Genomic DNA, 21388 nt, shown 5'->3' on the forward strand with positions numbered 1-21388 from the left:
CCGAATCCGGATTTGATCCGATCCAGACCCAGACCCAAACCCAACACGTAAAGGATAAAATATGCATCAGTTTCTAATGATATATGTATGTACATTACACGTTATGGGAATAACAGGTATCTATTACCTTATTTAGATCCGGATTAGTTCAACTCAATGGCCATAGAGAGGCCACCATCAGGCTTGGATGAATGAGCGGATGGCTATCTTTCTCTTGGTCTTCCAAATTACTAAATAGTACCTCAATGATAAATTTAAGTGATATGATAAGGTTACAATGGGGAAGGACATAAATGTCATTTTGAGAAGAGAAAGGGTGTTTTTGTGATCGTTTGCAAAGTCAACAGCACCGGAAGGTATTGGCGGTCAATGCAACGGTAATAACGCCCACCACACGTTCCTCCCTCCATTTTTAGACAGGTCTCGATGGCTATAACATGGCGAGAGGAAGCTGTCGAAGAATTCGAAGCCTCGAAGCCTTTCACGGGCCTCCTTCCTCAGAAGGAGAAGAAGAAACCCAAGAGTTCTTATCTCGATCCCTTTCTCTCTCCAGGCAGAGGGAAGGAGGAGGAGGAGCCTCCTCAACCATGTCGAACTTGTACGACGCCCAGCACTCGGAAAGCCGGAACCATGACCGCAAGGAGCGTCGGATGAAGCTCGTGCTCGCCGGTGCCTCCGCCTCCCTGCTGCTTCTTCTCGTGGTGGGCGCCGTCGCCACCAGCAACTACGAAGACAGCGGCAACTCCAACCTCAACACCCGGGCGATGCACTCATCGTCCAAGTCGGTGAAGATGATCTGCTCCTCCACCGACTACCAGCGGGCATGCGAGTCAAGCATGTCGAAGGTCGTCACCTCCGACACCTCCGACCCCAAGGTGCTGCTAAAGGCGGCTGTCACCGTGGTGCTCGACGAGGTAAGCAAGGCCTTCGCGCACTCCAAGCTGCTCAAGAGCAACGACAGCCGGGTGCGCGGGGCGGTGGAGGACTGCCAGCAGCTGTATGAAAACTCCAAGGCGGAGATCAACGCCACGCTGCAGAGCATCGTGGCCAGCGGCATCGACCACCTGCCGAGCCGGTCGCACGACATGCGCACATGGCTCAGCGCGGTGATGACGTACCAGCAGACGTGCATCGACGGCTTTCCCGAGGGGGAGGTGAAGACGAAGATGCACGAGGCGATGAAGAGCAGCAAGGAGCTGACGAGCAACGCGCTCGCCATGATCGGTCAGGCGTCCAGTTTCCTGTCGCTAATCAACCTCCCCGGGTCGAACCGCCGCCTCCTGTCGGCATCGGAGGAGCATGAGGCGGTGACGTCGGGCCTGAAGAAGAACGGCTACCCCTCGTGGGTCGGGGAAGACGACCGGCGAATGCTCAAGGAACACTTAAGGGTCAAGCTCACGCCGAACGTGACGGTGGCCAAGGATGGGAGTGGGAAGTACAAGACCATTTCCGAGGCCCTCGCTGCAATGCCCAAAAAACACAAAGGCAGGCAAGTCTACCGACTAACTAGTATGTGCTTATAATGCCGATGCCACAGACATTGGGCGATCCATCATCGATTGTTGTTTGGTCGAACAGGTACGTGATCTATATCAAAGCAGGGGTCTACGAGGAAACTGTGAATGTGACGAAGAAGATGGCCAACGTGACGATGTATGGCGATGGCTCCACCAGGACGATCGTCACGGGAAGCAGGAATTATATTGATGGGACGAGGACTTTTCAGACCGCAACATTTGGTAAGCAAGAAGAAGACGTTTCGTGCTCCTGATGCTTCGATGCAGCATGCAATATTGCTGCTCTGACTCGCTCGCCTTCTTGGTGCAGTGGCGATGGGCGACAGGTTCGTGGCCATGGCGATGGGGTTCCGCAACACGGCCGGCGCAGCGAAGCACCAGGCGGTGGCGCTGCGGGTGGTGTCGGACCGATCCGTGTTCGTCAACTGCCGGATGGAGGCGTACCAGGACACCCTCTACGCCCACACCAACCGGCAATTCTACCGTGGCTGCGTCATCGCCGGCACCGTCGATTTCATCTTCGGGGACGCCTCCGCCGTCTTCCAGAACTGCCTCCTCGTCGTCCGCCGCCCCCTCCCCAACCAGCAGAACATCATCACCGCCCAGGGCCGGCTCAACCGCCGCGAGACCACCGGGTTCGTCCTCCACCAGTGCCGCATCAAGGCCGACAACCGTCTCAATGACGCCTCCCTCCCTCCCATCCGGAGCTACCTGGCCCGGCCGTGGAAGGAGTTCTCCAGGACCATCATCATGGAGTCGCAGATCGACGGGTTCATCCACGCCGAGGGCTACATGCCGTGGGAAGGCGACTTCGCCCTCAGCACACTCTACTACGGCGAGTACAACAACGACGGCCCCGGCGCCAACGCCAGCGGCCGTGTGACGTGGCCTGGCGTCCATGTGATCAAGAAGGAGGAAGCCGAGAGGTACACCGTCGAGAACTTCATACAAGGCTCGAGCTGGATTCCGGCGACGGGGTCGCTGGTTCGCCTGGGCCTGCGCTCCTGAGCTCTCAATCGTCGCCGACGCAAGAAGCTTCACTTGAGACGCTGCAGGCTGCGCATGGCATTCTGAGATGGTGTAATTTTGATAAAGGCAAAAAGCTAAAAAAAGAGCGTCAAATTGTTTGAGGTTGGATGGTTTTAAATCTTATAACAAATATCAAATGACATAGAGCTGATTTAAATCTAATGAAATCACATTGATTTCAATTGGAGTTAGGTGCAAATGTTTGAATCCTGTGACTCTCAGCACGATTAATTTCAAGAAAACTACACATCAAAGTGCTATAGAAAATCTTGCGAAATGGAGAGGAAAATGAATGAGGAAGAGTACAAGGACAAGCATTATAGGCGGGCAATGACAGCTTCGACCTCAGTAGGTGTGTAAAGGTGATAAGTTGGGGCAACCCTTGCGATGTCAAGGTTATTTGGAGTCACCTGCACAAGCAAATTATCTTGATCAGTAAGGTTTCGATGCATAACAAGTATGAAGAAGATAGCTAGTAAACCTTTTCCTCCATGACTTGCTTCGAGATGGAAAGGGCTATGGTTTCAGCTTCTTGAAGGGTTAAGTCCTCCACAAACAGTGATATCAGCAACTATCTTCCATCATTAAGTACATTTTAGAACCCAATGGTGCACAAAAAATTGCATGAGATACTTAACCAGCACTAATGAAACCAAAACGAAGACAAAAATTTCGAAGGATATGCTTACTGATACCTTGTTGTATTGCTCTTGAAGAGAGCTATCTGCTCCTTCAGATCCTGAGCCTATTGCTTTTGCACTGCATTGCCAGAATGTGCCTGATGGATCTGTATAGTACCTGCAATTTGCAAGTCTCACAATAGGTGTATAGCCAACAAGGAACCCTGGGTACAATAGCCGTGGAAGTGCAATTACCTGTAAAAGGTAGAATCTTCCTATTTGGGAAGGAACAGCACCGAACCAAGGCAAGTAATACCATCACTCGTGCCCCTCGCTAAGTTGTATGTCACATGCATAACCATAGTTGGTATGAAAATGTTATTATTTCACGAAGAACTTAGTCTCTCATTTTTCTTCCAAAATAAAGTCTCTCAAAGTTATCTCAGGTTTAGGTTCAAGTCAACTTTATTATAAGGAATCAAATAATCCTATGTCCATTTGAAAGGTTTCCTATTTCATTAGAGACTGAAATCCATGATGCCTCCAGGAAAACTAACACATCGATTCGATGCTATCTAGTTGGGTTGCAAAAGATTTGAACAGGGATGAAATCATGGTTGATCCATATCAGATGCAAGATCTGAAAGATTGTCTGTGTTAAGCATCAAGTTATGATTAGAGAAATAAATAATAATAATCCTAGTTCATTATCATAAGTCATAATTGTCTTCTCCAGATACTCAAGTGTAATCATATGAATTTCATTTTAGAATAAATCAGCTCCTGATGCTAACTAATTACTTATTATCATCATGATATGTTCTAAAAACCAAGGTTCGCCGTACCGTACCGTACCGGCGTTTTGACCCGGGCTCGGTACCGATACGGTATGATATACCGCTCGGTACACCCAGGTGTACCGAGCACTGTATCAGTGCTTCAGTGCACTGCTACAGTGCTCGGTACGGGCGGACCGGTACAGGGCGGTCCGCGTACCGCTAGCCTGTCGGACCGGCACGTACCGCCCGTACCGGGCGGTACAGTCCGGTACGACAAACCTTGCTAAAAACTATTAATGAAATTATATTACACTATCAAATATAGTATCTTATATTTGAAATACTCCTGTGTTTATATCATACTGTGTCACAACTTGATCCAATGACAGATGACTGACTCATTAGCTTCAAGAGAAGCAAGGCAGGATACAATTGTAATTAGTATACTAAATTGCAAGGGCCAAGAAAAAGCTATAGTAGCAAATAGAGACTATAGATAGAAATAGAGAACTTGCTTTCAGAACAGGTTCTATTGTAGGTTACTCAAAGTCCATAATAAGGGAAGAAGCAAGATAGCCATTGATCATCATTCAGTTGCTTTGGCACCTGCATAAGAAAAACTACATAGGCAAAGTATGATACACGATAAACAAAAAAGAATCACAAATTTTCAAACACAAATAACTCTTAAATGATTGATAGACATACTGAAAAGTTAAAATGTAAGTAAACTGCAACGCTTACTAAAATAAGTCTATTATTAGATAGCATACAGAAGCAAACTGTTAGGACTTTAAAAGATATATCACACAGGACAGTTTCATTTTGAACGTACTCATGAAAAATTTAGGTAATAAATCCTCAGCAAATAGTGGGTATACATACAAGCTGGGTCCATTCTCATCATGACCAGCAATCAGAAGAGATACCCCAAAAGGTTGTGACTGCACCAAAGTTGACTATTTAGAAACTCTCATATTATCAATCAAAAGTTTGATGTTTAACATTACAATCAAGTATCTACTACTCTGCACTACTGAATATGCTGCAGAAACAAGTTTGCAAGTACACAGTCTGCTCTCTAAATGGCTGTCAATACTTCCTATGTTCAACAATCCTACACAGACCACTAAAGACAAGGAGCTCTTCGTGATGATACCTAGAATCCCAATAGAGACTGCACGTGAACTGAGAAAACCAGCACATGTGAACCAAACTGGAGTCCTCAGTTTGGTTATGTCTGGTCCAGTTATTGCATAAATTGGTTCACTTTCAATTCTGACTAATTAAAAAAAATACAACCAGTTCGGTTTCAGTATTGCGGGCCAAAATACCGTATAGACTGAAGTCAACAGAATCATATCTGCCCTTGTATGTTTTCATTTGTATGGTTCTCAAAAGATTTAGCATGGTGATGACAGCATAATGAATGCATCAGAAAGTTTTTGAAGGGATCCTTTATGTGTCCAAGGACTATTAATTGTCTGAGATGAGACAGCTTGTAAAGCCACTAAAGTCTCTCTCCATCTCTATATATTTCATCTCTGCGCCTCTTCAAGGAAAAAAAGGCACCCGATAACACAAACTGTAGCTTTGGTTTGGTGAGCAAAATTAAACCAAATACACACCTAAAGACTAGTTGATAATAAAAAACGCTTTTGATCTTCTCATTGCTTTTTTGCTAATTTATGCAGCCCTAATCAGCATCCCAAAATTTTAAATTTACACAAGACTGAAACAAAAAATAATACTATCACAGTAACCATCATTGTTCCAGGAAATAATCTATTGAATACTGAATATGCTGCAGAAACAATCTAATCATTGTTCCAGGAAATAATCTATTGAATACTGAATAACACAAAAGCTAATTAAGAAGTCACATGATACACAAAAGTTATATGATGCATAAATAAGCACATAGTTCATGAAAGCTATATGCTACCTTGATTAACCACATAAGAAGCAGCTCTTGACATTGATAATAAGATTTATATTGGATTAGCACAGATTACTTTGATGGAGTTTCTAAAGAGTCTCCACTACGGAGATTTCTTAACAGGCATTCTTAACTCAAAGGCAATCCTTCACGGATATATGCCAACCAAAATGTCTTCATCTTCATAAACAAAAACCACAATAAAAAGGACATAATTTGCACTCCACATCAATACTGCCAGAAATTAATTGGTAGGAAGGGTTAATGATGCCAACCATGGACTCTTCATCTCCTTCACCAAATCGAAGAGCAAGGTCACATAGCGCTTGGGTGGTGGACTCAACAGTCATTGGCTCCCCATAGGAAAACCTGTGATTCTGATGAATAACTAATTCAATAAGTACTGACAAATCGTATCAGCTGCATCAACCTAAATGTCATCAAACAAAAATAGAAGAGACCTAAGTTTCAACACGAGCATATTCTACAAGAGTTCGTGCATCAGCTATCAGTCCACTCATTGCACAACCTATGTGTTCATCAATCTCCATAATCTTCTCCACACTGCTTGGTTCCTTCAAAACCAAAACAGAGTCAGCGTTGAGAGATGAGGTAGCAGCTAAAATGATACAAATAGTGTTACTGAAATTAGTCTAAAAGCATCTGTGATTTGGCAAGAATGTACAGCTCATACAAAAAAACAATATTTCGGTAATCAAGAATAACAAAAACTTGTGCATATTGAGTAGCCACACTAAGATAACTCTATTGAGGAACATGTAAAAAAAGGGAATGCAATTCAAATCTTTTACAAGAAAGAAAGTTAGAGAATGCCGAAAAACCAAGAAGAATCCAAACCCTAATCACACAAACAACCATTAGCAAAGATAAATTTTTGGACTCCATAATGGAACCCTCGAAAGAAAAGGGAAGGTTCAACGAGCAAACCAGCAAGGGCGAGGTCACGCGCTTCTCAACGGCGAGCACGACGCCTTCGTTCGTCCTCAGCCCAATGGCAGTCGAACCCAGCTGCCACCAGAATCCAAACCCATTCATTCATCACCAGAACAAAGATTCAACAACCATCCGGTTTCGAGATCCCAAAGAGAACAAAAAAGGAAGGAAAAAAAAGAGGGACAGGGAGAGAAGCGAAATCCGACCTTGATGGCCTCGATGGCGTACTCCACCTGGAACAGCCTCCCCTCGGGGGAGAAGGTATTGACGCCTCGATAGTACTCGGTCCTTCGATCAAGAACCCAACGAGTGAAGCAATGAGCGACCCATTCGACTCATCAGTGGCGAGCGAAAGAAATCGCCCGAAAAACGAGGGAGGCAGAGGGAGCTCACCTAGTGAGAGGAACATCTCTAAAATTCTGTACGAGAGGGAGAGAGAGACGAAAACGGGTGGCGGTGATCGACGCTTCTTCAGTGTACTCTTCGGATCCGCCGCGGCGGGGCTACAAAGCTCTCGATGTGCTCCTCTAACATGGCTTCCCCGCAAGCAAGCAAGCACATCGTCGCACGTGATCTGCACGTGCGTATTGGACGTGAAGTTATCCCTTTTTTTTTTTTGGAAAAAGGCATGAAATTTAATTTTCTTTTATTTAGATAAATGAGTTATCCTTTCCTCTCAAATTAAAAAGCTTCTACCATTTTAAATTCTCATATATTGAAGAAATCACATTTAAGTAATTAAGGAAGATTATTTATAAGAAAATTCAAGAAATTTAATATTTATAAAAATACTATATATTTAAAATTATAATGCTTATGCTAATTTTAAAAAAAAATTTGAAGAAATAAGTTATTGGTTAATAACTTTGCTTTATTTTGATAATGTGATTTATTTATTTTTTGTGTGAGCTTTGGGATAGTTAAAATGGGTTATTTATTATTTATTTTTTGATAAATGATTGGTTTTATTTCTCAATCTTTCTGACTCAAGATCAAAAGAATTAAAAAAGCCAATCATTTACAACCTAATCCTTCTTCTTAGAATTCAAATAGATTTGATCTTATAAATATGTGAGGAAGATAAACAAAAAATGAGTTCTTTCTTTTATCACTTGAGAGTCTGTAAGATGAAAGCATCATCCATAATTCTGAATGAGAGAAAGAACTGAGGATGACTCTGCCTCTCCTACTTCAATTATTGTTTTTCTTTCTCTTACAAGTGTACAAATATATCTATCTTTGTTATGTTGCTTGGTTATTACTTTCCTATCTATTACAGAAACCTTGGAATCATGAGAGGATCATTCCGTGTTTGATTCGTTGTGTGGCGGCAATGCATGCTTGCCAACAAATGTTGTCGGAAACTTTTGGTATCAGCACTTTTATGTTTGCTGTATTGTTGAGCTTGAACAACCAAGGCTGAAGTGAGAAGAATTCGAGAAAAAGGAGAGAAGCATATCGAATGCCATGAAAATATACAAGTAGTATCTGAAAGCAATCAGATTTCAAGGAAACCAGGAAATATCATCTTCTTAAATCACACCATCTTCCTATCATTACATCGATGGGTAATCACACAAGGCCAAAGAAATTGTTTTCCATGCCCCTGCTGCTTTCGGATACCGATCCTCGTGCCAGGTAAAAACACCATTTTTCACAATCCTGGCGCATAGAATGGTGATCATGATTCAAGGATGATGAATTGCGATACAGAGTGTATAGATCAGAAGTTACAAACACTTGGAAAGAATGCAACTCACTGGCAAAGAGTTAGCAACTGCCGGCAGTCTATTATAAGGTATGACCTCAATCAACTGTTTTTATTGAAGCCAAACAGGTTCCTCCTCTACAAATACATGTCCGAGCATGCACAATTCAGCTAAATACTACGCTAAATTTGTGGCATATGATATGACTAGCCCTCTCTATATTGTGGAAATCACAAATGTTTAAAGGAATATGAATGGCGATGTGAGACCTATGATTATAAAGGACCAGAAAAAGAATTATGATACTGTAAGAAGGAAAACTGTTGTTTACATACATCTTAAATGCACCTAATTTCCTTCTGTTGTGGCTCCCTGCTGGTTTTCTTGGCTGATTTCAGCGTCCGGCTTGTTAGGGATACCGGTCGGTGGTGACCACTGTTCAGGAACAACAAGAAAGTATGCAGACATTGCTTTCCTGAACCGCTTTTTGTATTGTTTTGGAGAAATTACAGTAGGAGAGACATTCTTTGGCCCACCCAATATTCCTGAAGCTTTCACCCAAGTCTCCAGGTGCTTGTCCCATGTATATTGCCTCATAAAATCGATAATGCCCAGCACTAGTTCGTGCTTCTCTTCGTCGACACCCACCAGCAAAGAGTAATCCATGACATCAATGGACTGTAATGGCATTGATGATATAGAGTGTTAGACATGAATCACATATGTAGTTTTAAACAGAAAGCACTATTGGAGATACTCCAGTCTACCAAAATGCACAATTAGTTTCAAAGCAACAAACTTGGCTCATTTAGGTGACTCAGAAAGATCAACTACAAAAAATATCAGGAAGAAGGAGAGTCGATGGAAGGGATGTATGGATCTTAAGAATAGCACCGGAAACAAATCCATATCGAAGTATGAGGGGAAAAAGAAAAAAAACAATTTACTAATGATAAGAAACTCAACAAGTGGAAAGCTATAGCATTATAGAGCAGATCCATAAAAGAAATAATAAAAAATGAGCTAAAAGAAATATTAGCATAGAATATCCATCCTCACTAAGAGAGACAACAACGTTTATTAATAGGTGAACTTGTGTTCAAACAGTGTGTGCTACTGCTCATATACATGTATATTATTTATGCAAAACTGAAGAAGATGCAGATAAACATGCAGATAAACTTAAAAAGTGACTAATTAGCCAATGGCACATTGCCTCATCGATTAAAGAGGTAAATTCTTTTGCTTACCGCCAGAAATGATGTATCATTCCAAACAGCTCTCTCTAACAACCTCTTTGCCTTGTTCCCCACAAAAATTGGAGATGTCGGCATTGCCTCAATCAAATTCTGGTCAAGAAGTACTTTGTTGTTACCACTTGAGTCTGGATTATAACGTGATCTTGAAGACCCTTTTAGGTCATACAGCCTTGTAATGTTCCTTCGAAACAGCAGATTCTCCATAACCAGCACATCCATCCTTATATCTTTTCCACCCTTAAGGTTCTTAGAGGTAACCTATAATATAAGATTTAGCTAAAACATCAGTATTTTCACAAGCCAGCCAAAGTATGATAATCAGAAAAACAGAAACAAGACAAATTAATTAACACTTTGGTGTGTGTCACAAACCCAAAAATGGAAACAAATTATCATATTTTCTTAAAAGATGATCTTACTTGTGGTCATTTCATTTACAAATCAATAATTCAGTGTCACTGACTTCAAAGTTCTTGATAAGTTTCTCTATACCACTCTAGATACTACCATGATAAAGATAGTGCATCTATCATAGCATCACTTTAGATAGATGGTGCACATGATATAACTATCTGTTTCAAAATGGATTGTATATTTCTTAAACAGTTCTCATGTTTTAACGAGTATCTTTAATCTGTGTGCTCCATCCAGATCGGATTCACAAATGCAAGATTCAAAATGTAATATCGCTATGGTCAACTTTGAACAGCTTTTACCTTAATGCTCCTTTGTGTAAGAGGATTCACCAGTCTTGTCAGTTCCACTCCAAAAACAAGACTCTCTCTAAAATTTCATTACTTGTTTCATTTTCGTCTGCCTCTTAACTTCACTCTTTTCACTAATGTATCGATAAGTTCCACAAAATTGTCATCCTGCCAGTTTGTAGGATAAACAAAATCAGAAAAAATGAATACGGATCTATATTGACACAACAGAAGAAAGCTAGTTACTCTCTTTACAGTTAACAGGCAGAAGAAATGGTGGGTTTCAAATTCCTGCTGATCAACCTCACCAACTCTCTCTTAATCCAATATTCCTGGTCAAAGAAATCTCTTCCAGAGAAATTAACAATTAACTTGGGTAGTCGCTTCAAATGGAAATCATTAATAGGTGCCTTCACTGGTCCACCCCAATGGGTACAGGGACTACAGTTTGCAGGGTGTCTCCCAACTTTGAAACCCTTCTAAATTTACGTGCAAAACATCAGTCTATGCAAAAAACAATTTTGCCTTCCTATTAGGAACTTAACTAATACTTAACAATTAACATGATCACAACACAAACATTGAGTCTCAAATATGATTATAATAAGTTTACTCTTATTTGTGTTGGGTTTCTGCACTTTAGTTTCTGTGTCTTTTAAATATTGGACATCTTGGCCCTTTGACCAATCATAGTATCATGCGTCTAATTCTTGCAACACTTTCTATGGCCTCTGTCGTACACTGATGAGATCTAATTCAGAGTGTTGAAGTTAGTACTTGAAACCAACGAAAGAGGTACACAAATTTGTATTGAAAACCTAAAAGTGAATCTTTTAGGATATTCTTATGGTAGAATGTGAAGTATAAATCTTGAGTTCAAAGGGAACTTGGAAAAAGAAGGCAAAAAATTTTAGTTCGTTGGATTCAAAGGGAACTTGGAATTCTGAAAAGGTGAAAACGCTGAAGAATTTAACTGACTGGTGAATATAAGAGACTCTCATGAAAAATACTTAAAAGATATGATATAAAACAAATAAAAAACTTGGGGAAAAAGAAAAAAAAAATGTGATGAGTACAACGGTCCGGTCCTAGGTTATTTTAATCAGCCTAACCTCTTGATGGATAAAAAATCAACAGAAGGAATTCCACCCATATAGTAGTAATTCATGTCACAACTGCATAAATGTTGGCTTCAAAAGTTCAACATGTTACTAGAAAATATTCCCCATAATTTTCAAATAACAAAATTTAAGATGGTCCATCTTTATATATTTTTCTTTCTCCATTTTACAGACTCAAGTCCCAGCATAATCTCAAATGTATAAAGGCAGAAACATTATAAAATGCCAGCATATATCAAGTATGCATAGAGAAATGTAGAAAACAAAGAAAGCCTGATAAAGAAAACACACCATGAGAATATAGATCAAAATTAGATATGTCAGAGAAGATCGATACCTGATAAATACCAAGGATCTTTGCCAAGGATGTTGGGCTACCTGTGGCTATGGACTCTGAATAATACTTAAAATACTCTGGGGCAAACTTGATAAATGATTCTAATTCTGTTTTCGTAACCTGTTTTACTATGAACCTGTCATCCAATGATTTTGCAAAAAATACATTACTTTTGCCACCCTGTGCTCCCCATTTCTTACAACGACTGAGAGACCTTATGAAATCAAGCTCAGAAGGGCAGCAAGCTCTTCTTAGAGCATCAAAGCATTTTGCATAATAACAAGTAACAGTGTATTTTACTTTCCCAAATGGACCTTCATCCGTAAAAGAAACTCTGACATGCATTGTTTTATCTAAAACCAGGGAACCCCTGCTACCAGACAATGATAAAATATTATCCTCAGTTGACCCAAAACTTTTAAAAGGATCAGAAAAGGTTTCATCAAAGGACTGAGATAAGAAATTCCCTGCATCATAGAGTGGTAATGAAGGTGAAGAGTCCGTACCATCTCTAATTCTGTCCCGCTCGTCTGATAATTGAACATGATATTCAGGAGAGACAAGTGCAAAGGAAATGATACTGGTTGGTTCATCATCGTAAATTGGAATGACAGTATCATTTAAGCCAACAGGAAGAAGAAACCTTGCCCCACCCTGACGCTCCAACTCCCTTAAAAAGATACGGAAGACAGAACTGTACTCATTGAGATCACTAAATCTTGGACTGTTTACCCAGTTTTTGTTAATAGTACGATAAATATTTACAAAAGGAATTCCAATCCGGGCTGAGAAGTCCTCTGCACTGTCTCCTAACTTACTTAGTAGTATGGAAGTAAATGATTGTGTTATGTCAGCTCCAGCACGTTCTTCTGAACCCTCAGAAATTGGCATTGCAACTGAGTTTTCCATTGGAACTATCAGATCTTGAATCATTACATCAGCCAGGGCAGTGCCGCTGTCACCGATCCACCTTGCATCAAACGTGTCAGATAAATTTGTCAAAACTGGAAACTGTCCATCTGAAAGGGTTCTACGCCCTACTAAACCAGATTCCAAAAGAATTGAACTTTCAGTGGCACTTATGCTGGTATAAAGAGAGGTTTGGTTTTGTTTCTCTTGCATTGAGTCCATTTCTACATCTCTTATTTTCTGACCTAACTCGTCACTATCATGATGACCAAAGAGCCCCTCTGGATTGTTAGCAGTTTGAGTCCCTTGCTCGAAGAGCTCATCAGTTTTAAATTCTACTGGAGCAGCATTTGAACACTGGGAATCTTTTTGTGGCTTTAATGCTAGATTCAAATCTTTGATCTTTTCGACAGTGCAGTGCTTTTCTTTCTCTCTTGTCAAGAAACTGTTACAAATCCCCTTGGGACAATTATCTAATTCTGCAGCAAATAACAGTCGTTGATCCCATAAATATGAATGGAAGATTAACTGCCTTCTTAACTTATTAACCTCAAGAATATCAATGACTGGTTCTCCTTTCCTCACCTCCTTCTTTAATACTTTATGTAGAACATCCTAAATGAGCCAATGACCCAGAACAAATGTAAAATTTGAACAACTCATCCAATGAAAAAACAAAAAACTACAATAAAGAAGCTATATTACCTCAAACTCAGCTTTCTCAGTTTGCAGAAAATCTTGAAGTTCAACGATGTGATGTCTGAATTCTGGGACTTCCATGCTACCATTTTGAATCATTGTTTCTTTAAATTGGCATAAATCACTATGTATTTCCCTAAATAAATTTTCAGCCCTCTCAGCCACCTAGACATGGATGAAGTTTTGTAACTACATATATAATCTTCATCCCAAAATCTTCATCAACAAACTAAGCGAAAAGAACTCGGTGTTTTTCTATTGCTACAAACCTCATTTGCTTCTTTAGATATCCATTCCTGGTGCTGATAATTAAAATCAACTTTTGGAGGTGGCAGGTAAACAGAGTGCACATTGATTGATGCATACCGGAAGCAAGCAACCATTCTACCAAACCTGTTTATGCACACAGTAAAATCAGAAAACAAGGAGACACTAAAGTTTTAATCCAATAGACAGACACAAGGGATCAAGAAAGAGGAACCCATAAAAGCGAAGGCAGTCTCTATGAAGTGAGTGCCCGCAGCTAGCAACTCTACTTGCAGCAGCATGGTTTGAAAAGCTAAGCTCCAGAAATTTTCCAAAAGATAAACCCCATGCAGCATCAGACATCACAACTCTACGAGTTGCTGGAGGGAAGCCATTATTACGACGACACATTAAGCACCTATGCCACATCCAGATTTTTCCATCCCTTTCTCCTGGCAGGAGAATCTCTGGAAACTTTCTAACAGATATTGTCAGACTGCCATATCGATGAGTGTAACAATGAACATGAGCTTCTGATGGCATATCACATGAACGACACCTATAATTCTGACAAGGAGAGAAAATACTGTCAACCATAGAGGGGCAAAATGTGGTTAAAGAAACCCATAATGAAATGAGAGACAAAAAAACACCTCATCAAATAGATGATCTCGTAGAAATCTTCCCAAAGGTTTGTCAAAATTACCATAATACTTTATGCGAAAGAGTTGGGAACGCTCACAAACAGTCCCTTTCCACACACAGCGGGTTGAAAGCGAAACCAAAATGCTCAGATGATCAGAAGGAGAAAGTGCAAATTCTTCCTTCAGTAGCGTGTAGTCATGCAATTCATCAGCAAATTGTTGTGAAGTTTCTGGATTAGAGGAGCTAATCTGCTTTTCTAACATACAACTGCTCTCAGTTTGGGCATCCTTAGGTATAGCAGCACAATTTTCTGCTTGATCAGGAAGAGGAGAACCATGTCGAACTGCCTGATCATCAATTATGTATGATATTGCCTCATGACAATCTCCAAAGAACACTATACTTTTGTCCTTTGTGGTACGAGATTGAGGTGAATAATTTGAGACATTACCCAAAGTCGAGAAATAAGGTAAAGAGGCCCCACTTGATGCTTCTAAAAGATGATCAGCAGAGATAGGACTTAACATGGAGGCAAAATCTTCAACTCTGGAGTTGTGGCCTTTAAAGGAACATGGTGATGCTTCCAATACCATCTTTCTGGACTCTATGGATGTTGTGACAGGATATGTTGTGTTGGCACTACCATGTGGCTCACCAGCAGTAGGGAACCCAGGAACCAAGGAGATGGATCTGTCGATGCTAGAAGTTTTATCTGGCAATGCAACAGTTATTGGAGTCTTTAAAGGAAGTTCAGGTAGAAAAGCACCTTCATCTGCTAGAAAAGATGTTTCGAGAGCCAAATGGTAGGCTGCAAAAACTCCATACTGGACTACAGGTTTCACTTTCTTCAGTTCATCAACACTAGCACCTTTAAGTAAAACCTAGTTGAACGAAGAAAAAAACAAGAGATTCATAAACCTTCAGCTGAAGTTTCAATGCGCCAAATGTTCTAATATGAATTACTTGAACACAATATTTGTCTCAATTAGTTCAAACTCAACGAGTTACAGAAAATCCATGTCAAGTGCAATACGTTAGCAAGACAAATATTCTGATGTGAAAGGATGAAACTAAAACCAACATTGCATTTGGCCTAAAAACAAAGTTCAGCTGTCAGTAGAAGTTCATTTAATACTTGTCAAAGTTATCTAAAAGATGATAGATTGCACATTTTTGTCCTTTGGACAGGCCTTGTCAAACAGAAAAGGGTGTCCCAATGGACAAGACTCTCTCCAACGCGGGTGGAGAAGATGTACAATCATCAAGTGAATCCTACTTTGCAACTCAGTTAATGAAAATCTCGCTTCCCCATAATTCCAGTGCAAATATATCATGGTGATCATAAAAGATAAAACAGAAAAGATTACTGAAGGGTCACATAAAATCATGCAAAGTGAGAAAGAGTGAATAATTTAAGTTCAGGACCCAAAATATATTTAAATTCATAAACAAATAGCTGAAATTGCAATTGCAGTCCCCAGCAAGATAGTTTGCCCAATTGTCTTATTCACCATCAGGAAAATGCTATCCCAAGACCACCTAAACAAAAATTACCCAAATGCTCGAAAGATCTCCAAAACTTAACTGGAGATAACATAACCAGCGCACATGTTCTACAACATCAACATAACCCAAAAATATGTAACAGGAATAGAATTTCTTGAATGTAATTGTCACTTACAGTGCAACCCAAAGGCTTTGGGCACCCTTCAAAAAACATCAAGTTTTTTAGCATTTTCTTCCCTCCTTGTGCTGCAGTAGTATGATCCTCACGATACTTCTCCACATGAAACAAATCACAGTGCCCAAGCATTGGAGACGATAGGTGGTCAATGGAAGGGACTATATGAGCCCCAGTGCAGCGGGTAATACGTTCCAAAAGAGGTCTTTTGATATTCAAAACCAACGAGATGTCTTTTGCTAGAAGGTAATCTTGGGCAAAACGAGATACTGATTTCTCTACCAAAAGGACATTAGGCTGGTGAGCAGCAATCTTTGCAACAGCCATTTTCAAATGATCCATTTCCTGGATAAACCATCTAACTTCAAAATGCGAAATGAGCCTAGTGCATATTCACCAAAAAATAAAATAAAATCAAACTCAGAGTCTTACATGAATGTATAACTCACCTGCTGCAGCAAAGTATCAAAACTTGACAGCGTATTTGTTACTCGTTGGTATTCAAGAGCTCCTCCAAGAATTAGAAAACGTGGTTTCTCTATTTTTGATTGCATACGTCGATGTGCCACATTCTTCTTACAAACAACTCCTCTTACCACCTTGCTAAAAGAATAGGCAGTAAAGTTCAGCAAACGTACTAAGCATATCAACTCGGTAAGATGTTAGTTGTTGGTGTGATTATATGAAGTGATTTGAACTCCTATATACATTAGCAAGGACAAGACAAGAAAGAGAAGGCAGAAACTGTGTTACTATAACTTGTGCAGGTTAAAAAGGAGAACACACAGAATCCAGCGAGTTGTTAACACCTTGCCAAAAGACTAGACAAAAAAGTACAGCAAACATACTAAGCATATCAACTCAGTAAGATGTTAATTGTTGGTATGCTTATATGAAGTGACTTGAACTCCTATATATATTAGCAAGGACAAGACAAGAAAGAGAAGGTAGAAACCGTGTTAGTATAACTTGTGTATGTTGAAAGGAACACACAAAAGCCAGAGACTTGATAAAACCACAATAACCAATAGCAGATATATGTATGTATATATATATATATATATATATATATGTATATATATATATATTTGTATATATATATATATGTATGTATATATATATATATGTATGTATATATATATATATGTATGTATATATATATATATATATGTATATATATATATATATATGTATGTATATATATATATATATATGTATGTATATATATAAGGCCAAATAAAGTTAAAAGACTAAAAAATACTATTCACCTTTCACTGCGATGTCCACAAGCCAGGCACTTGACTTTTACGTACCCACCAGGATCCATTCCTCCATCATTGCTAGTGTCTGGCTTAAGGAAATTTGCTGCTTCCCATGACAGGAATGTAACAATGTCCAACCAACTTCCCCTGTCATCGTCACCAGCTGAAAGATTTTCAACCTGTAGAAGTTGAGCTATCAACACCTTGAAATGTCCATCAACAATGTTCTTCATTGCTTTCTTATGCTCCTCAATTGATCTGTCCCTAGTCCGGAAATCACCACTACCAAAGCCATTTGATGAATGATCATAATTCCACTCTCCTGTTGGGCTATCCTCATCCTCGTCATCATCAATCAGAATGGATTCTCTTTCATCTTCTTCATCTTCTGGGTCAGGAGGAAGCCAGAGTAGTCCATTATTCTCAAAGTCCACAGGCTCTGCATCTGCATTTTCTATCTCATATATGGAAGGAGAAGCATTACATTCATAGCTACAATCAGGTTCATTTTCTTCATCCATCTTATCAGCATCTACAGTAGCATGGAGTTGTGTGTTGTGTGCTGGGGAGCAGATGTTTTCCAAATTGATATCAACTTCGGCTGGAATCATTTTATTTGAATAGCAATCCTGATCCACTCCATTAAATTCATCTTGACCACCATAGTCATCATAATGCTGGAAATGTTGTGTTTCTGAATCATGCAACCCCCCATATTCATAATCATCATCATCACTCCTGCAAACCCACGACAGGACTTCATTAATGCTGATATCACTTTAACCTCGTAATTAGATTTAACACTGAGTCTTACTTCTGGTAAATGGACTACCAACTATCAGGAATGCATCTTATAGTAAAAGAATGAATCTGTTTAAAGAACATTATAGAATTTTACAGGTCCTTCAAACACTCAGCATGAAGCCAATACATAGTCAACAAAATAATGTCATGTTGAGATTCTTGAACTATAGTGAAGGAAAGTCAAGGAGGAAAAGTCAATGCTAGAATAACTAGATCTAGTTAATTTTAAAAAAAAAAACCTTTGAATAAAATGAAGTAACAGTAAGACACACCAAAAAAGTAGTGAAGTTAACACTCAAGTAAAATGCAAGATGAAAATATGCAAATTATTAAAATAGAAGTTTGAATACCAAAAAAAAAATAGTTGTCATTTGGAAAAGCAATCTTTCACATCATCATTATGTATTTCAAGCTTTTGACAATTTATAGATATAAGCTACAAAGTTATTCAGTAACGCTCCACTTGAAATCTGATTGATTTTTTTTTACCGTCTATTAACCCAACATTAACTCTCAACTTGATTTCATATTCCTCCCCAAAGGAAACGAGGCACATTCTAAATCTATATTGGGAACAAAAGGCAAAAAAAAAAGTCAACCCAAATTCCTTTATATTTGCGATGAACTTAGATATGAATTGGTTTGATCATATTTTTATCTTTGAACATCTTATCTTTATTGTACTTTGCAAAAATAGAAATTGATATTTCACGGGGTTTGCAAATATCATAAGTTGCCATGTGGAAGCATCTATTTTGTTCCGACTTATCTAGATTGTCTATGGAAAAGAAAAAAGGGGAAGTCAAAATAAAAGTTTGAAAGAAGACAGATCTGGACTAGATTGAAGAATTCTATTTATTAAATATTCCATCCAACAAGCTTGATCAAAGAATCTGCAAAAAAAGAAGCCTGTATCAATTATGTAAAAGAGGAAGATTGTCTATCAACTGATTCAATGCAAACTTGTGAGTAATAAAGAAATAGGATAGGTTGAAAAGCCTTGATTCAAGGGATGTAAATTTCATAATTATAATTTTCTTTTTTTCACTTTTCTCAACTTACATGAAATATGGGGGCAGGAAGAGTTGTAATCTGGATCATTGCAGACTGAATGAACAAAAACTCTTTTTTCCACAAGACATCTAAGTGGTGCATGGTGAAATTCATCTCCTCAAAGTGAGTTTAGAGAATTTGGAGCCTCAGATACTATCTATCTACTAGGTCCTTTCCAATATTCTAATTGTTCTTCTCTTCCACAATTACTTAAGTCTCGAAATGCCTAGACTCATACAGTAGACCTGTTGTCTTATACTTTTGACTAGAAGAACTAACAAGGCTCCAAGTTGCTGAATGACTGATGTCACAAGAGTAGCAAACCATCAAAGACAAGTGGAACAACCTCAACTACCATCATGAGTTATTCAGGAAGGATTGCATCAATGTCTCTTCCCTAAAATTTGGACCCATATAAGCTGTCCTATGTCACCATGCAGATAAGGAATTGCCTTGAGACATACAAGGCAAGTTGGCTGATATGAAAATCCATCTTTGTGATGATGATTAAAAGTCATGCAACCAAGGAACCACCTAAAAGTTGTTTGAACACGAAAATAACTTTCATATATGTAGAATGTTACAAGAAGCCTAATGCTGGCGAGAAAAAAATGCCAAGATGAATATATATAGGCATGGTTCTCAAAAGAAAAATTGGAACTTCACTCCATCAGCAATGCACAGCCCACATTATATAAAAAAAATCATCACGATATAACCATTTCTCAACTGGCCTAAAGAGTAAAAACTATAAAATAGTTTAGCACGCATAAGTCAATGAACATATAACATCTTGCCATATATTTTCTCCCAGTAAATGATTTATTTTCTCCATGGCGGAAGAGATAGTGTGTGCAAGTGCCATAAATCAGAGCAATTAAGTGAAAGACAAGGATACCTGTTCATAACATAGCCAAACCGATGACTACCAATCTCTACGGCGTCTATGCTCCTTGCAGATACATGCAGGTCTGGCTTATCTGAGCATGGCTCCAACAGAACAGATTGGCATGGATTAGGAGCAGGACCATAAGGAATAAGATGGTAAGGTCCTGACGAGTAAGATTCAACATTGAAGTTGCTGTTAATAGTCCCACTAGATTTGGTACTGACAATGCTTGTTGAGGAAAGAGCAGGACTGATGTACTGTTGAAATGCATTATCAGTTGATGATATCCTTTGATCCCATTGTTTGAAGCAAAAGTTACAAACCCGAATTCGCTCACGCTCACCTACCTCTTTAGTGCTCCTCAAATTATCAGATGTAGCAGGGATAAAATTTGCTGTGCACTTTCCACAGAAAATGCGTCCGCAATGTCGACAATGATGTCGACGGTTAAAAACCGTGAATTGTGCATCACACTCATAACATACCCTGCAACTATGGTCGGGCATCCAAAAGTTCCTTGACACATTTGGCGGTTCAGACCGCCGAGGGATCCAGGACTTCACGATGCTAACCAATTCAGAGAATGCATTGTCGGAATTTTCCATCGAGGATGATCTCTCTCCACCTCACTCATTCTGAATAATGCATATGCAGCCGATAAGCTTGTTGTCTTCCACTCCACAAACACTCAAGATCTGTTCCGCTCAAATTGTGCAACAAGCGATCCATGTTGTCTTCTCGAAGAAGGACCAAGACAGAGCTTTTCTTGCATCCAGTGGACGCGCTTCCAACATGCTACATAGACAATCGGAGGATCATACACTACAAACATTAATCAAGCGGCAGCCCATCAAGGAGGAGGTAGAAGATCTCCCTCGCGATCGAAATGCCAGGACAATCGAGAACCAAACGTTTGAAGGAACGCAATCTCCTTCCATGCTACTCGATGTCCGGAATGCCACCTTTCCTAAAGCCAATCAAACAAAAAGGCCCTTCTTTTCCAGCGTCTGCACCCACAGCAGCAAATGACACCTAAGCACCATCAGGACCCCCATCCCCGCCCCGGAATGCAGGATTCCCATGACAAACGGCGACAGATCGCATCGCTTCTCAATCAAATTCAAAAGAAATCGACGGAATCAAACAAAATGCCAGGGCAGGCTCGATACCTCCGATGGCGCAGGGAATTCACAGCACGAGAGTCGCCCAGGAAGGCTTGCCAAAGTCAAAGG

The 21388-nt window shown here is 39.8% G+C and overlaps 2 protein-coding genes and 1 pseudogene across 4 annotated transcripts in view; 1 reads left to right on the forward strand and 2 right to left on the reverse strand.

Moving 5' to 3' along the window:
* Nucleotides 1–465: 465 nt before the first annotated feature.
* LOC135640175 (pectinesterase-like) lies at nt 466–2561 on the forward strand. Its single transcript, XM_065154378.1, has 3 exons — nt 466–1489; nt 1579–1739; nt 1828–2561. The coding sequence occupies exons 1-3, from the start codon at nt 588–590 to the stop codon at nt 2523–2525; spliced, it is 1761 nt and encodes a 586-aa protein (XP_065010450.1). The 5' UTR covers nt 466–587; the 3' UTR covers nt 2526–2561.
* A 133-nt stretch (nt 2562–2694) lies between these two features.
* LOC135640797 (proteasome subunit alpha type-5-like) lies at nt 2695–8489 on the reverse strand (annotated as a pseudogene).
* A 109-nt stretch (nt 8490–8598) lies between these two features.
* LOC135640174 (1-phosphatidylinositol-3-phosphate 5-kinase FAB1B-like) overlaps nt 8599–21388 on the reverse strand; it is a 13114-nt gene continuing 324 nt past the window's right edge. Inside the window, exons 1-12 of one of the 3 annotated variants that reach the window (XM_065154376.1) lie at nt 21326–21388; nt 20166–21163; nt 17417–18148; nt 16598–16751; nt 16149–16493; nt 14476–15348; nt 14058–14389; nt 13846–13969; nt 13583–13741; nt 11969–13492; nt 9798–10064; nt 8599–9225 (exon numbers count right to left, since the gene is read on the reverse strand). The exon at nt 21326–21388 is cut by the window's right edge and continues 324 nt beyond it. In XM_065154376.1, the coding sequence (XP_065010448.1) occupies nt 8896–9225; nt 9798–10064; nt 11969–13492; nt 13583–13741; nt 13846–13969; nt 14058–14389; nt 14476–15348; nt 16149–16493; nt 16598–16751; nt 17417–18148; nt 20166–20761 (5436 nt within the window). In that variant the 5' untranslated portion in view covers nt 20762–21163; nt 21326–21388 and the 3' untranslated portion in view covers nt 8599–8895. Of the gene's footprint in view, nt 9226–9797; nt 10065–10522; nt 10679–11968; nt 13493–13582; nt 13742–13845; nt 13970–14057; nt 14390–14475; nt 15349–16148; nt 16494–16597; nt 16752–17416; nt 18149–20165 lie in introns of those variants that run through there. The other 2 variants (XR_010497196.1, XM_065154377.1) reach the window with 2 other exon arrangements.

Source organism: Musa acuminata, chromosome BXJ3-6 (assembly GCF_036884655.1).
Source record: "Musa acuminata AAA Group cultivar baxijiao chromosome BXJ3-6, Cavendish_Baxijiao_AAA, whole genome shotgun sequence".
Lineage (NCBI taxonomy): Eukaryota > Viridiplantae > Streptophyta > Magnoliopsida > Zingiberales > Musaceae > Musa > Musa acuminata.

Excerpts from the sequence above, each read along its gene's own strand:
- LOC135640175 (XM_065154378.1), top strand. The coding sequence starts at position 588 with ATGTCGAACTTGTACGACGCCCAGCACTCGGAAAGCCGGAACCATGAC. Across the intron at positions 1,490-1,578 it reads CCCAAAAAACACAAAGGCAG|GTACGTGATCTATATCAAAG; the intron begins GCAAGTCTACCG and ends TTGGTCGAACAG. Across the intron at positions 1,740-1,827 it reads TTTTCAGACCGCAACATTTG|TGGCGATGGGCGACAGGTTC; the intron begins GTAAGCAAGAAG and ends TTCTTGGTGCAG.